A 14,234-nucleotide genomic window follows, 5' to 3' on the forward strand; every position below is an offset into this window, starting at 1 on the left:
ACACGGGTTTGAGCCCTGGTCCGGGAAGATCCCACGTGCCGCGGAGCAACTAAGCCCGTGCTCCGCAACTACTGAGCCTGTGCGCCACAGCTACTGAGCCCGCGTGCTGCAACTACTGAAGCCCACGCACCTTAGAGCCTGCGCTCCGCGACAAGAGAAGCCACCGCAACGAGAAGGCCACACAGTGCAACGAAGAGTAGCCCACGCTCGCCACAACTAGAGAAAGCCTGCACGCAGCAAGGAAGACACAACGCAGCCAAAAATAAGTAAATAAAATAAATAAATAAATTTTAAAAAGTGGTTGAGTAGAACTTCATCCAAAAAATGGAGCTCCAGCTCAAAAAAAAAAAAAAGCCCCAAACCCAAAGTAAAAAGCAAGCCTAAAGAGTCTAAGCACATCTCTTCTCTGGGCCTCATTTATCCAACGATGTAAAACAAAGAGGTTGGATTGGTAGCCTCTTGATCCTGCCAGTGTTGCTTTCCTCATTTTTTGGAGTTTCATCTAAGTGTGTAAAACCCAATGACTTGGGGCTTCCCTGGTGGCACAGTGGTTGAGAGTCCGCCTGCCGATGCAGGGGACGCGGGATCGTGCCCCGGTCTGGGAAGATCCCACATGCCGTGGAGCAGCTGGGCCTGTGAGCCATGGCCGCTGAGCCTGCGCGTCCGGAGCCTGTGCTCCGCAACGGGAGAGGCCACAACAGTGAGAGGCCCGCGTACCGCAAAAAAAAAAAACCAAAAAAAACCCCCAATGACTTGCTGAGGCAAGTTCCTACCAGCTTGTGAGGGCAAATTATTAAATTTTCAGGAATTTTGCAGGAGAGAACAACTGCTGGTAACTTGAAATTGGCTATAGGGAGAATATTTACAGCTTGGAAATAGGCAAATGCTACAAACTAGGCCTTCCCCACCATCCTCCTCCCCGCCACCAGTGGTGAGACCCCCTCCCCTCAACCAACACATACACCCAGCTGGGTACATTCCCGCCTTCCAACACTGTCATTATCGGTGGTGGAGGAAGAATCACAGGTCTCTGGGGACCCCACAGGGGCCCAGTCACAGAGTCTGCCCCAGCACAGCCAGCGTCACATGCTCAGGCAAGCCTAGGGTGGGAAGCAGAGCATGCGGGCCTGAGCAGAGCAAACTGGCCGCTCTCAGACACGGGGGAGCAGTGGATAGTGGTTAAGGCACTAGTCTCGAAGACCCGGGATGTTACTCCAGTTAGGTCTCTTTTGGCTGTGTGAGTTTAGCTAAGTCCCTCTCAACACTGGGGCTCAGTTTCATCATCTTTAAAATGGGGACAGTCCTGACCTAGCAGGATGGTTCCCAGGATTAAGTGAGAACATCAGCAAAGTGAGAGGAAAGCTTCCACACCTGGGCCTGGTACAGACAGGTGTTTAGTAAATGTTAGCTGATGCTGTTATCACACCTCCACACACATTCTCGCCCCCCAGGGCACCTGCGGCTGAGCGCTCCCTCACTCTCTGCACCTTGGCACAGAACGGCTCAGTGTCAGGACAAAGACAGAAAACAGGCAGCTCCGTTTCCCAGCTTTTATGAAAATTAATAACATTAATAGCTCACAGACATATACAAACACACAGACTGCTATGTACATGGTCATTAAGTTATTAATTAGTCTCTGTATAAAACGTTTCTACATTAGTGTCCCGGGCTAGGCCCGATCAGTCCTTGTGGCATATTCACAGTAGCAGCCCCTGGGCTTGGCCCCTGTGGTGGGCAGAGGGAGGCTGGTGGCTGTGTGAACAGCCCGCCTCACGATGGGCACAGGAGGCGTCCTGAGTCGCTCACTCTTGAGTCTTTGGCTCCCTTCCTGGCATCTGGAGACCAGCTGTTCAGTGAGCAGGCAAGCAGGCCCAGATTCCTCATCTGGCCTGGCGACCCAGGCCCTGTGCATGGTGGCTTCGGGCCACCCAGCAGGCCCTAGAGGATTCTGGCTAGTTCTGTAGAGTCTGTGTCAGAGCACCCCGAGCTGCTGGCCTCTTCCCTGCAAAAGCCAGAGGAGACGGGCTGGAGGAAGCACCCTCACCCACCTGCTTGTTCCCCGCAGGATCTTGGCTCTGAGGTCTTAGCTCACTGCCAGGCTGGTCTAAATCACAGGACGTAGTTTGCTCACTCCCACTCTCAGCCCAGAAACTGCTGGTAGGTTTGTTCGCTGTTCTTGCAGCCCACAAGGCACCCCAAGCCCCAGTACCACGCCCTGGCCTGGGCGAGCTGGGCTGGCGCAACTCACTCCACCCTGCCCTCTGGTCTCCGCACCTGAGCTCCTGCACACCAGGAGAGCCGTGAAGAGTGTGGGCTCTGGAGTCAGAACACCAGGGCTCAAACCCCAGCTCTGCCCCTTATCACTTGTCACTCTTCCTGGTTAAGCCTCAGTGTCTTCATCTGCAGAGTGGGAATCATAGGCATCTCTGACACCCAAGGTTGTTGGACGACCATAGGAGATCACGAGTACATTCTCTAAAATGTAAACTCCTTGAGGGCAGGGATTTATCTGTTTCATTCACTAGAGCAATGCCTGGCACATAGGCGTCCCATTAAGTACTTGTTGAATGAATAAATGTAAAACCACTCAGCCCAGGCAGGCAGCCTGTGTTCAAGAAATGTTAACGGCCACGGTGATGAATCAGCCGGGGGAAAGGGCAGAGGAGGAGCTGTCCAGGGAAGATGTGTGGAAGGCAAATCTGGCTTTGGCCCCAGGAGGTACTAGCCGAGGGCTTAGACTGGATGATGTCCCCTCGTCCACCTCCCTGTCCCTTCCCCACTCACCTCAGGGCCTGCAGGGCCTTCTTGTTCTGCCGCCGCTTCTCCTCGTCAATGGGGTACAGCTTAAAGAGCAGCAGGCCTATGAGGATGAGGACTATGGGAGCCATGGTCACCAGCATCTTCAGTGTGAACTTGACACGTGCTGGCTGGGAGCAGCCACGGGTCTGGTACCCAGTAAAGCTGTGGGACCCAGTGGTTAGGGGAGTGGTGAGGATGGGGCACCTGGGACCTACCCCTGCCCAGCACTGCCCAGACTCCCCCCCCCACTCACTCCAGACTGAGGGTGGAGATGCCCAGGGAGACTCCGGAGGCAAACTTGGTGAAGAAGACATAGAAGGAGAAGAAGATGGGCTCGGTCCCATGGATATGGGGCTGCTTCAAGTGGAAGTCATCAATGACGTCAGGCAGCATGGACCTGTACACGGTGGTGGCAGCCGTGAGCACCCTTCCACCTAGCAACCCCAGACCTCCACTAGCCCATGTGGTCCGTGTCAATAAGAGTGGTCCTCTGAGAGTTTGCAGTCCCACAGCTCACACACAGTTCAATGAGGAGTGGGCAACTTCATGTGAATAAAAAAGACGGCCCCTTCCTCCAAGATGAAGTAGCCCCAGATCTAGTTGCTCAGCTAGGCAGGTATAGAGTGCAGGCTAGATCTAAGCCCCCATTTCCCACCCTGACTAGATGTGGTTGTGCAGTTCACAACCTGTACAACTGTACTGGGAAGACCTGCCCCACCCCCAACCTGGACCCACAGAATGGCCTGCAGGGAGACAAGCCCCACAGGATTCTCCCTAAGGAGCTTCAGAACTGGGGGGTGGGAGGCTGGGAAACATACCTCGGTGGGCCTATATATACTTACCAGGGTAGTAAGAAGGCAGCTGCTACACTGACGCCAGCTGCCACAGCTACCACATATGTGACAATCAGGTTACTCTCCATGAGGGCCACCAAGATGAGAAATGGCACTGCTGACTAGGGGAGCGGGCACAGGAATACGAGTCAGCTGGGAAGCTCCCATCAGTAGCCCCCAAGTCAGCCCAGGCCCTGTCCTTCAGCCCCACTCACTGAGATCCCAATGTACACAGCCATCTTCTTGCCAAACCGGGTTAGGAACCACTGCCAGATGGGGATGGTGACTGTGGCCGAGAACTGTGGATGGGCAAAAGGGGAGGAGAGGGAAGTGGGTTAGAGCCATGGAATACCCTCTGCTCTTCCCAGGACTCTAAAGGTGCTCCCAGCCCTGCTCAAGAGACAGATGACATCATCTGGACAGTTGAGGACAGGCACCCGATGGCTCTTCAGGGGAGCTGAGAGCGAGTCCCCATCTCATCTCCTGCCTTCTCTGAGCACAGAGCTCCGGAAGTTCTGGCTTCCACACCTTTGCTTTTGCTATGCTCTCTACTTGAACATCTAACCCCAAACCCTTTCTTCTTTTTCCCCCAGTGTAATTGAGATATAATTGACATATAACATTGTACTAGTTCAAGGTGTACAACATAAAGATTTGATATATGTACCCAAACTCTTTCTTTCATCGTCCTACCTAAGCAGTGGTAGGTCAGATCCAAAGGTTCTGAGAAGCCTCCCTCATCCCTCATGACCTTGGGCCAGTCTGGGAAACGTCCTCTGGCTATCCAAAGAACCATCTCGCAGCCTAAGCCACTTCGGCCACCCTCGGGGCCCCACACGCACCATGATGGCCAGGAGCAGATTCTGGAATTCGTTACGAAAACCCAAGGTGTAGGTGCAAAACAGAGCGAAGTTCCCCTCCACCAGCTGGGGGACAGGAGAGCGTGGTGGGAAGGAAAGGTAAGGAAACAGGTGATGTAGTTGGGGCTGAGCCTCCATGACATTCCCCATGCTCCAGGGACCCCTGCTCACTCCACCTCCATTCCACCTGTCCCTCGGGCTTTGTCCCATCCTGAGTCCGAGGCCTACCCCGCCCCTCGTTCCACATACGCCCTCCCGCCCAGGCTGAGCATATCAGGGCCCGACTCACCATGAAAGCCAAGGAGGTGAAGAGGAAGCCGGCAATAAGCTTGATGTACGGGCCATGGCTCATGACCAGCCGGAGGCCCCGAAAGAAGGGCATCGGCTTGGCCTGCTGAGTCTCGTAGGGTTCTGGGGGCCAGAGGGGACGGTGAGGCAGGAGCAGAGGCCCCTCCCCAAGCCTGAGGCCCAGGCAAAGGGACAAAACCACCCCACGCTGGGGCCTGCACCCCTCCCCAGGACCCCTCACCTCTCTGCTCCCGCACGCCCAGGGTCAGGATGACAGCGCAGATGACATAGATGGAGGCAATGACCCCTGCCGCCAGCAGGTATGCGTTTTGCTGTAAAGAGGGGAAAGGTGACATAGAGAAACAGTCAGTCTGATTTCATCCCAGCTCCCAGCAGCTCTACTCAATGACCTTGGATCAGTTCCTTCTCTGGGGGCCTCACTGTCTCTATCCGCGAAATGGGAAAATCAGCCTGCGCCTGCTGTTGCTTCCCAAGGCCAAGTCCAGGTGAACAAAAGGTTAAGAAGGCCAGGCTGTGGAGTCTGAGAGCCCACAGTTCAAAGCTCCCCAAATCTAGTTTCTGCAACTCACTAGCTCGATTACCCTGGACAAATTATTTAGCCTCCCTGTGCTTCAGTTTCCTTATCTGCAAAGTGGGCACATTAACACTTTGTATAACAGATGCCCAACATTTACAAACACTAGCCATTATTTACATTTTGAGGATAATGGCAGAATCACCCCATCGTTCCTCATCTCCCCCAGCCCTGCCCTGCCAGGGCCTTACCGTTTCTCTGAGCGAGGTGGCGCTCTGCGTGCGATTGACACCTTCCAAGGCTACTGTAGAAGCATTGGCGTCCTGGACGCAAGGTGTATGTGCTTGGCCCACAATCTGCCCCTGGATTGCTGTGCCCAGCACTGTACCTAATACCTCCACGGTCATCCCTGAGCAGGAAAAAGCAAGTCCTTTTGAGGGGCCGCACGGCTTGTGGGCCCCCAGGGAGGAAGGTCAGATGGATATAAGCCCAGCTCTAGCCACAGGCGATAGTAGCAGCTCCAGATAGGATGGGTGCTGGGTACTGGGGTAGACGGCACCTTGGCCTAAACTCATGGCCTCGCTATGTGACCTCTCCCTGGTCCTTCCACCTCCCTGGTCTCACCAGAGCTATAAGTTATCTTTAAGATGGTTTCACACCCACTTCCAAGAGCAGGGAGCTGGGCCCACAAGGGAAGAAACATGGTAGGAGGGTCAGGGAGTGGAGACCCTGGGTCCCTGGTGGGTGGGCTCAGTGGGCTGGGGAGACTTACGATACGCAGTGGCAGAATCCCGCTCACTCTGTTCCGTGCTGATGAACATGGTGAGAGCTGAGTAGGGAACGTGGAAACACTGGCATGGAAGAGAGGCCCTCGGCCAGTCAGACGATGGACAGACAGATGTGGCTTCGGGCACCAACCCCGGAGGCCCCAGGGACTTCCCGCACCCCTGCCCATACTCACCGTGACCAGCGTCTCAAAGAGGCAGTAGAAAAGCAAGTACCACAGGGTCTGGCCCTGTTGGAAGTCAGGCACGAACCAGATGAGGAAGTAGGCGATGATGGCCAGGGGCGTGGAGAAGATGATCCTGAGGAAGGGGAGGGTTTGAGTGGAGGCAGGATGCCAAAACCCCAGGATCAGGGCCCAGGCTGGACTGCTCTGCAGCCCCACAGGGTGCCCGGCAGGAAGGAAATTCCTCCCCCTGGATGTACCCGCCCCAGGGTCTCTGGGAAGGGACTGATGGCCCAGCCCAGAAGGGCACACTGAGGCAGGGCCCCCAGCCTACAATCCTGAGCATGGGGTATGATGTCAGACCCTCCTGAGTCTTGCCTGCATCTCCCCAGGTGTGAAGGCTCCAAAGACAGGGGCTTTCTATGGGCTGAGGGGCTGAGAATGCAGGCCAAGACCTCAGATGGTGGGGCAGGGAGGCAGTGGGGGAGGAGACATCCCAGTGGGATCTCACCCATGTGTGCATACACAGGAGTGGGGGAGGCCAACTCCAGGTGAAGGTGTTGCTTCTGGAGCAGCCAGAGGGGAGGACTGGGCCCAGTGCCTGCCCACATGTGAGTCCCACACCATCCTAGTTAGATCTCAGGACGGTCCAACCTCACGGCATCAGTATAGAAAGGCAGCAGAGAACCATGGTGAAAGGCCTTTGGAGCCACGCTTCCGGGATCCAGTTCCGGCTCTACCAGTAACTATAAATAACTTGGTCTGGGGCAAGTTATTTAACTTTTGAGGTTCATTTTACCAAACTATCGTTTACAAACGATAATAGTAATAGCACCTACCTTACCTTCAACACTTACTCAAGAAATATTCAAGTGCCAACTCTGTGCTGAGCACCATTCTAATGACTTGGGACGTATCAGTAAACAAAACAGACAAGTCATTGCCCTTGTGGAATTTACATTCTAGTTGGCAAACAAAAAATAAACATAAGATATATACTATCCAGCCTTAAAAAGGAATGAAATTCTGACACTTGCTACAACATAAAACTTGAAGACCTTATGCTAAGTGAAATCAGCCTGACACAGAAAGACAAATCTGGCATGATCCCACTTAGATGAGTCAAATTCACAGACAGAAAGTAGTTGGTTGCCAGGGGCTGGAGGGGAGCAAGGAATGGGGTGTTAGTGTTTAACGGGTACAGAGTTTCAGTTTGGAACAAGTTCTGGAGAGATGGTCACACAACAATGTGACTATACTTAATGCCACTGAATTGTACACTTGAAAATGGCTAAAATGGTAAATTAAAAAATTTTTAAATAGTGTATTCTACCACACACCAAAAAAGCTACATAACATAGTAGACGGTGATTAAGTGCTGTAGAAAAAAGAAGGAAAGCAGGCTAAAGGGGATTGGGAGTATGTGGGTACGATTCACAACCAGGTGGCCAAGGCAGCCCTCACTGAGAAGGTGGCCTCTGTGCCAGGCCTCGAATGAGAGGAGGGAGTTGGCCTGGCAGAGCTCGCGGGGCCACAGTGCTCAGGTGGGAAAGGTGCCCCAGCAGGCCTGGGGAGGAGGAAGGAGGCCAGGGGGCCAGAGAGAGTGGCGTGAGCATGGGAGATGGAATTAGGAAATGAGGTTGGACAGGAAATGGGGTGCCAGGTCATGTAGGGCCCAATAGGCCATTGTAAGGACTTTGGCTCTATTTCACAGGGTTGAAGTCGTTTTGAGACTTAAGTTGATATTAAAATGTAGAACAGTTCTTGGGACACAACAAGTGTTTGCTGTGATTATCACACCAGGAAAGCTCAGCGGGAGACTTCAGGGAGCTGCCGAGAGCACTGGGCTGGGAATCAGACCTCAGATCCATCCCTGCTGCATCTCCCATGGGACCCTGCTGACACTCTGCCTCTCAATGGGTGGCCGGGAACTCCAGGAAAGTGTTCCGTCAGAGTCTTCCTCGTCTGAAACGGAGGATTTAAATGCTGGCTGAGGGCAGGGACTGGTCTGAGGCCTGGGAGAGGGGGCCCCAGGGCTCAGGAGCCCTGGAAGGCCCAGCCTCTTTCTACACTGAAAGCAGAAGGGGTGCCAGGTCCCAGGTCCTAACGGGGGTGGATGAAGAGGAGGGTCATGTACGTTACACGGCAGCCCTCAGCATGCGCTCAGACAGGGGTGGGGGTACCACTCAGAGGTGTCGCCAGGAGTTCTCACCCTGACAGCTGAGGCCACGTGCTGAATCACAAACCAGCCTGAAGGGCCCTCAGCTACTTCACCAAGCTGGTTGCCACACGTGCCTGCGTGGGCGAGACGTCCTCAGATCTCACCTCCCAAAGGGAGGGCTTCCTCTGCTCTCCCGCCCTTACTCTACCCCACCCCTCCCAGATCCTCAGAGAACCAGGGCTCCTCTGGCAGCCTTCCCCAAACACTCCATCCAAGCAGCCGGGGCTGTGGAACCAAATGTGCTGGGAGTAACCCGGGCTGCTGCTGCTTCGGGCTGGCCCGGGCTGCTGCTATTACTGCTGCTGCTGCTTCAGGCTGGCCCGGGCAGCTGCCTGCCATTGGCTGTGTCTTATGAGGAGATGTGGCAGCTCAGCCCCGCCCCTGAGTGGCTGCCAGGGGGGCGGGTACCAGGCCCAGTCTCAGGGGCTGGCTCACCGGGAACCCCAGCAGCCTGTGCAGGTAAGGCAGACTCTCCTGCCCACTGGCCCTGAAGCTTGGATCAAAGGCCCCAAGCTGGGCCTTTGCCAGGGGCTGGCGGGATTTCAGTGGGAGGGGGACCTCGTGGGAAAGGAAGCTGTGCTGGGGGGCAGGGACTGTGGGAAGAGCTTTGAAGGCCTTGAAGGCCGGAGACCAGGTATGGGCGCCCCTGGGGCAGGAAGGCGCCCACTCGAGCCTGGATGGGCTAGAGATGAAAGGGGCATGTCCCCCCCCCCCCCCCCCCCCCCAAGCAGGATGTCCTGGAGGGAGCCAGAGCCCTGGCCTGTCAGCCTGTCCCTCGCGCCTGCCTTTGCCAGCTGATCTGTAGCACCACCACCCCCCAGCCTTGCCTCAAAGCCTGAGGCTGAGGCCTGTAGGCTCTGTGTCAAAGGAAAAGGTAGTTCTCACGGTCCAAGGAGCCAGAGGTTATGCTGTCCCTTCTGGGTTTTACCTTCCACGCTTACCCCTCCACCAGGAGCCACTCTGCAGGGGTGCCAAATTATGCTTAATAAGTGCCAGAAATGGTTCTAAGCACGTTACGTATTAAAAAATTTAATTCTCACCACAACCCTGTGAGACAGGCATAATCATTATCCCCACTTTGCAGATGAAGAAACTTGAGGCTGAGATGTTAAATGTCTTGCCCAAGGTCGTACAGCTCTAAGTGGCTAAGTCGGTATTCAAAATGAGGCAGGCTGGCTCCAGAGCGTAACCTTTCAACGATTATGGGAAGTGATGGAGCGGGAGAAGTTAGAATTCCAGCTTCATGGAAGGGAAAAGGACCTTGGGGAGGAATGGGGCCTGGGCCAGGGGAAGCTGCTCAGTCTAGCAATTCGGCCAGCCTGGGTATGAACTGGCAGGAGTTCCAATGCCCATGCCTGGGGCAGCTGAGACCTTGCTGGGGTTTCTGCATCATTCCTCCTCCTCACCCCCCAGCCTGTGACAAACCATGTGGAAGGACCACGGGGTAGCAGACATGTCAGAAGCCCCGCCTTCTACCACCTCAGAAGGAGCATTTTCTACTCACCAGGGCATGAGGCGGCCTAGGCGGGTCCAGGGGGATTTGCTAATGCAGAAGCCCACCAGGGGGTCTGTGATGGCATCCCAAGCTCGGCCCACAAACAGGATGATGGAAGCAGAGAAAGGATCCACCTGGGATGGGGAACAGGCAAAAGATGACTTCCTCATCCTTCAACTGATGGGCAACATCCACCCTCACCGATGGGCAAAGGCAGGGCTCCCTCCCTGCTTCAGCCTGGCCATTAGGACCCTGTACTGCTCCCACCCAGGCCTTAAGCATCATCACTTGCCTTGTTAATAATGACAACAACAGTTTCCCAACAGAAGTAGCACTGTGTGTCTCCTTGGAAACTTTCCCAGATATTTCCCCCTAGGTCCTCCCCTCCTCTGCCCTTGAAAAACACTCCCATCAATTAGAATGAATCCAGAATTCAGTTCCTTGCCTCCCTCTCACAAGCCCCAACCACCTGATATCAGAAATAGCATTTGCTGGGTCACCGCAGTGGCCCTCAATTTCCCCATCTGTATAATGGGGTTATGACCCCTATCTTACAGGGTCAAGCTCTATCTTGGATGTGGAAAAAGAAATCAATAGAAAAAATGTTGAAAAAGTAGACTGTTACTGTCACTACCCATTCAAGCTATCCCCCTCCCCCCAAACCTTCTAGGCCTAAATAGACAGTTTCTCTGGACTCTTCCTCATCCATCAATAGGCTCTACTATTACTATCGCTCCAGGAAGCTGGAGAGGCCTCTCCCACACTGCAGTTTCCCCAGTCTGACTTTTCTAACTTTTTACATTTTGACAGCAGGTTCCCCATTATTTGCACCCCATTTAGGGCCTGGCCCATGGGAGTTGCTCAAAAACTAGCTGCTTAAATTAGGTCATTTGTCTTTTCTGGGGCTTAGGCTTCCCCATCTATTAAGTGAATACAAGATGCCTTGCTTGCAAAGTCACCAACCCCTGAGCCAAGCCAGCTACTGCTGTCCAGCTGGGGGTATTGTGTGCCAGTCTCTTCTAAGAACATCACAGCGGGCTCCATTCTATCACACCACCGCCTACCCCTCCAGGCTCTGTTGCTCTTGCCAGGCAAGGAGGAGTGAGCTGACCTTGCCAGCTAAGAGGCCTGGGGCAGAGACTCCCCTTCTGGGTACTCTCCAAAGCCTTCTTATTTCTCACCTGCTGTGACTCTGAGAGGCAGGAGAGTAGGGATTCCCAGTCCCATTTCACAGATGGGGAAACTGACCCTACCCTGGAGTCCGTAGTCTCTCCCACCTTGGGGTGATGGAGGAGCCCTAGCGGGCTCAGCTCACTCACCTGAGCTACATCCAACAGGTAGATCTGCAGGAAGAACCCCAGGGCACAACCCGTCACCTGGTAGGGTGTCCCCCCAACTGCATAGCAAAGTTTGTTGCAAATGGACAACTGGTTTTTCTTCTTTGACTCCTTCTGGGAAGAAGAGGAAAGAATGAAAAGAGATCCACGATCCTGGCCTTCATCCTGGAAGTTTCCAGAGACAGGAAACTCTGGAACTTTGCCAGGAGGAACAAGTCTGCCTTGCCCTATTCCCACCCAGGGAGAGCTCACTTCCCACAAGAAATGAAAGGTATTCTCTGTTCTTAAAAATCTGGAAAAGGGGAATCCATACTGAGGAAGTAGCCCCTAAGCCACCCCACCCCAAACCCAGATCCTTATCAGCTCGTCTTCACTTAATGACTCCTCCAAAGGCCTCAGTTCTGTTTGTTTCCAAGTTGGAGAGGGAGCACGCGCCAGCAATGGACCTGTCCCCACCTGGCACCAGCTGCCACAACCTGAAAATCCTCTTGCCGCCAAGAGCTGCCTAAGCCCAGCCCTGGCTTCTGCCCTGGTTCAGAGGCTAGTGAACCTGCCTACTGGGTGAGGGCTCTAGAGATCCCTAAGGGCCCAACCCAGCTGGCTCTAGGCCCAGCTGTTCCTTCCATCTGTCCCAGAGCCTCCCTGGCCCCTGGAGGCAGCCAGACCTTCAGGCAAACCCAGGAGCTGTCCTACCCTCCCTCTCTCCCTGTCCCCCTCCCCCAGTTCCCAGAGAATCTTGGAGAGGAGAGGAAAGTCCTCTAGGTGCAGGGCTGGACCCTCTCTGGGTGGGGCACTAGGGAGGTTAAGGTTGCCCAGGGAAAGTAGATTACTCATACACGGGAGCAGCATAATTGCTTTCCCAGGGTTCTTCCAAGGATCGGTTAATAAAATTAAAACAAAAAGGCAGTCACCTCCTAGATATCTAGATATCTTTTGCCTGGGATCCCTCCCTGGGGCCGTCTGATGTCATTGGGTCCTTCATTATGTCCAGAGAGCTGGGAATGGGGCCGAAGGTCAAGACGCGCAAAGCTCCGCGCGCGGGCCGACACCTACACTGACACAAACGCCTGCGGAATGCGGCTCCTTTAAGAGCAGAGCCCTTGCTCTTATGAATGAACTTGAGCGGCCCTCACCGCGGAGTTGAGAAGCAGGCGTAGCATGTGGGGGTGGAGAGCAGGGGGATGAGAGATTTGGGACCAAGTTGGGCTTCCCAGATTTCTGGGGTCTCTCTGGCGTCTAGGGCAGCAAAATTAAGCGTTCTGGTCACAGAGGAACGGAAACCGACTAGGCAGAGCGGAGCCGGGCACAACGTGGAGCCGCCGGTGGGGCCGCTCCCCAGAGACACCCAGAGTGGGGGGTGGGCAAAAGGGGGCCAGCGCCTACAAACCTTCTCCATCACTGCCTGCCTCCAGGGCACCCCAGGGCCCTCTCCTGCCTCTGGGTCCTCCTGTTCCCGGCTTAGCCCAAGGTGTCCCAGAACCAGGTTTATCCCGTGACGCCCCAACCTCAGCCTGCCGCCCACCCTTGACCCTCCACCCGGGGTGCCCGGCCCTCACCTTCACCTGGACCGGGCGTTCACCGGCTTGGAGGATGCCCGTGGGCAGCAGCCCCGCGGCGGAGCCGCTCTCGGCGCCCTCTCCTTTGGCCATGAGCCGCGGGCCACGCTGCCCCGGACCGGGAAGCCGGGATGTTCCTCTGCTCCGCGATGTTCCTCTGCTCCGCGGGCCTCCGCTCCGCCCGGGCTCGCGTTGTAGTTGTAGCCGCCGCCGCCGCTACGAACGCCGCTGACTCGCTCACTGCACTCCCCACGCGCCTCTTAAAAGGTTGGGCCCTGCCCTCTCTAACTGGCCAATCCTGGAGCTCTGCTACACCGCCGCCAGCCAATCCTGGAGCCCGTCGGGCCTCCCGCCGGCCCAAACCCCTCTGCGGCTTGTGCCACCAAGCCACGTTCTCCAGCCTGGAGCCCGCGTCCGGCTGCGCGCCTCCGCGCAACCCCGGGGTTAAAGCCGGAGACCCACTTGACAAACACGAGGAACTGAGGTCCAAGGCTAGAAGTGACCTGCCCGAGGTCCCCCAGAGTGAGTCGTCCACCACCGAGATCTACACCCCAAGACTTCCAACCCCCAGGCCTAGGAAAGGCAGAGGCTTGGAAACCTACTGCCCCCTTTAACGTCTGGAGTCAGTTCGAGTCTCCCTCTGCTCCAAACCTGGAGCATATAGCGCTGACACTTTCCTAACCGACACCCCTCACCCCTCCTCCAAGACGGACCATTTCTTCTTCCCGACATTGGCATCTGTGGGGCCCTCGCGATGGGAGAGAAAGACGAGGCAACGCAGTCGCAGTCGCTGCCGGCAGGAAGCTCCTGAGTTGTGGAGAGGAGTCGGGACCACAGCCATCAGCACACAATGATGATATCAGCGGCATTTTACGGAGAGCTCCCTCCATGCTTAACATGATCTAATTCAACCCTCATAACCACCGTGTGAGGGTGGTGCTATTATTATCCCCATTTTACAGCTGAGGGAAGGAAAACTCAGAGAAATGAAACAGCGCTCATGTGGCAGAGGCAGGCCTATAAGGTTTTGCCCCATTTCACATCCTTCCCTCTCCACAGCCCTGTGCTATCCCTCTCAGCAAAAATTATGAGAAGGGTAAACCAGTCTCCCCAAGAAGAAGCCCTGGGAGAGGGAATTTCCTGGTGGTCCAGTGGTTGGGACTCCGTGCCTTCACTGCCGAGGACCAGAATTCAATCCCTGGATCCCTGGTTGGGGAACTGGGATCCCAGAAGCTGCGTGGCACGGCCAAAAAGAAGCCCTGGGAGATACAAAGCTCTGGGTTGAAACAATCAAGGAAAGGTTTGAAAGAGTGCTGAATAATCTGGTGGCACAGTGGTTAAGAATCCGCCTGCCAATG

The 14,234-nt window shown here is 55.2% G+C and overlaps 1 protein-coding gene across 8 annotated transcripts; it reads right to left on the bottom strand.

The window, feature by feature from the left end:
- Positions 1 to 1,536: 1,536 nt before the first annotated feature.
- Positions 1,537 to 13,100, bottom strand: MFSD2A (MFSD2 lysolipid transporter A, lysophospholipid). 8 transcript variants are annotated; one of them, XR_003433302.1, is made up of 14 exons: positions 12,877 to 13,090; positions 11,303 to 11,431; positions 9,993 to 10,117; positions 6,280 to 6,403; positions 6,091 to 6,169; positions 5,570 to 5,727; positions 5,025 to 5,115; positions 4,785 to 4,906; positions 4,478 to 4,561; positions 3,851 to 3,934; positions 3,645 to 3,757; positions 3,056 to 3,199; positions 2,788 to 2,863; positions 1,537 to 2,005 (listed from the first exon to the last, which is right to left on the bottom strand). XR_003433302.1 is itself a non-coding variant. In XM_027108977.1 (14 exons), the coding sequence occupies exons 1-14, from the start codon at positions 12,967 to 12,969 to the stop codon at positions 1,942 to 1,944; spliced, it is 1,587 nt and encodes a 528-aa protein (XP_026964778.1). In that variant the 5' UTR covers positions 12,970 to 13,100; the 3' UTR covers positions 1,537 to 1,941. The 8 variants fall into 8 exon arrangements, 7 of the variants coding, with proteins under 7 accessions (XP_026964778.1, XP_026964779.1, XP_026964780.1 ...); XM_027108977.1 differs by having other exon boundaries at positions 2,788 to 2,964; positions 12,877 to 13,100; XM_027108978.1 differs by having other exon boundaries at positions 2,788 to 2,964; positions 12,883 to 13,090.
- Positions 13,101 to 14,234: the final 1,134 nt, after the last annotated feature.

Source organism: Aethalodelphis obliquidens, unplaced genomic scaffold, assembly GCF_003676395.1.
Source record: "Aethalodelphis obliquidens isolate GAN/ISIS:26980383/991018 unplaced genomic scaffold, ASM367639v1 scaffold9, whole genome shotgun sequence".
NCBI lineage: Eukaryota > Metazoa > Chordata > Mammalia > Artiodactyla > Delphinidae > Aethalodelphis > Aethalodelphis obliquidens.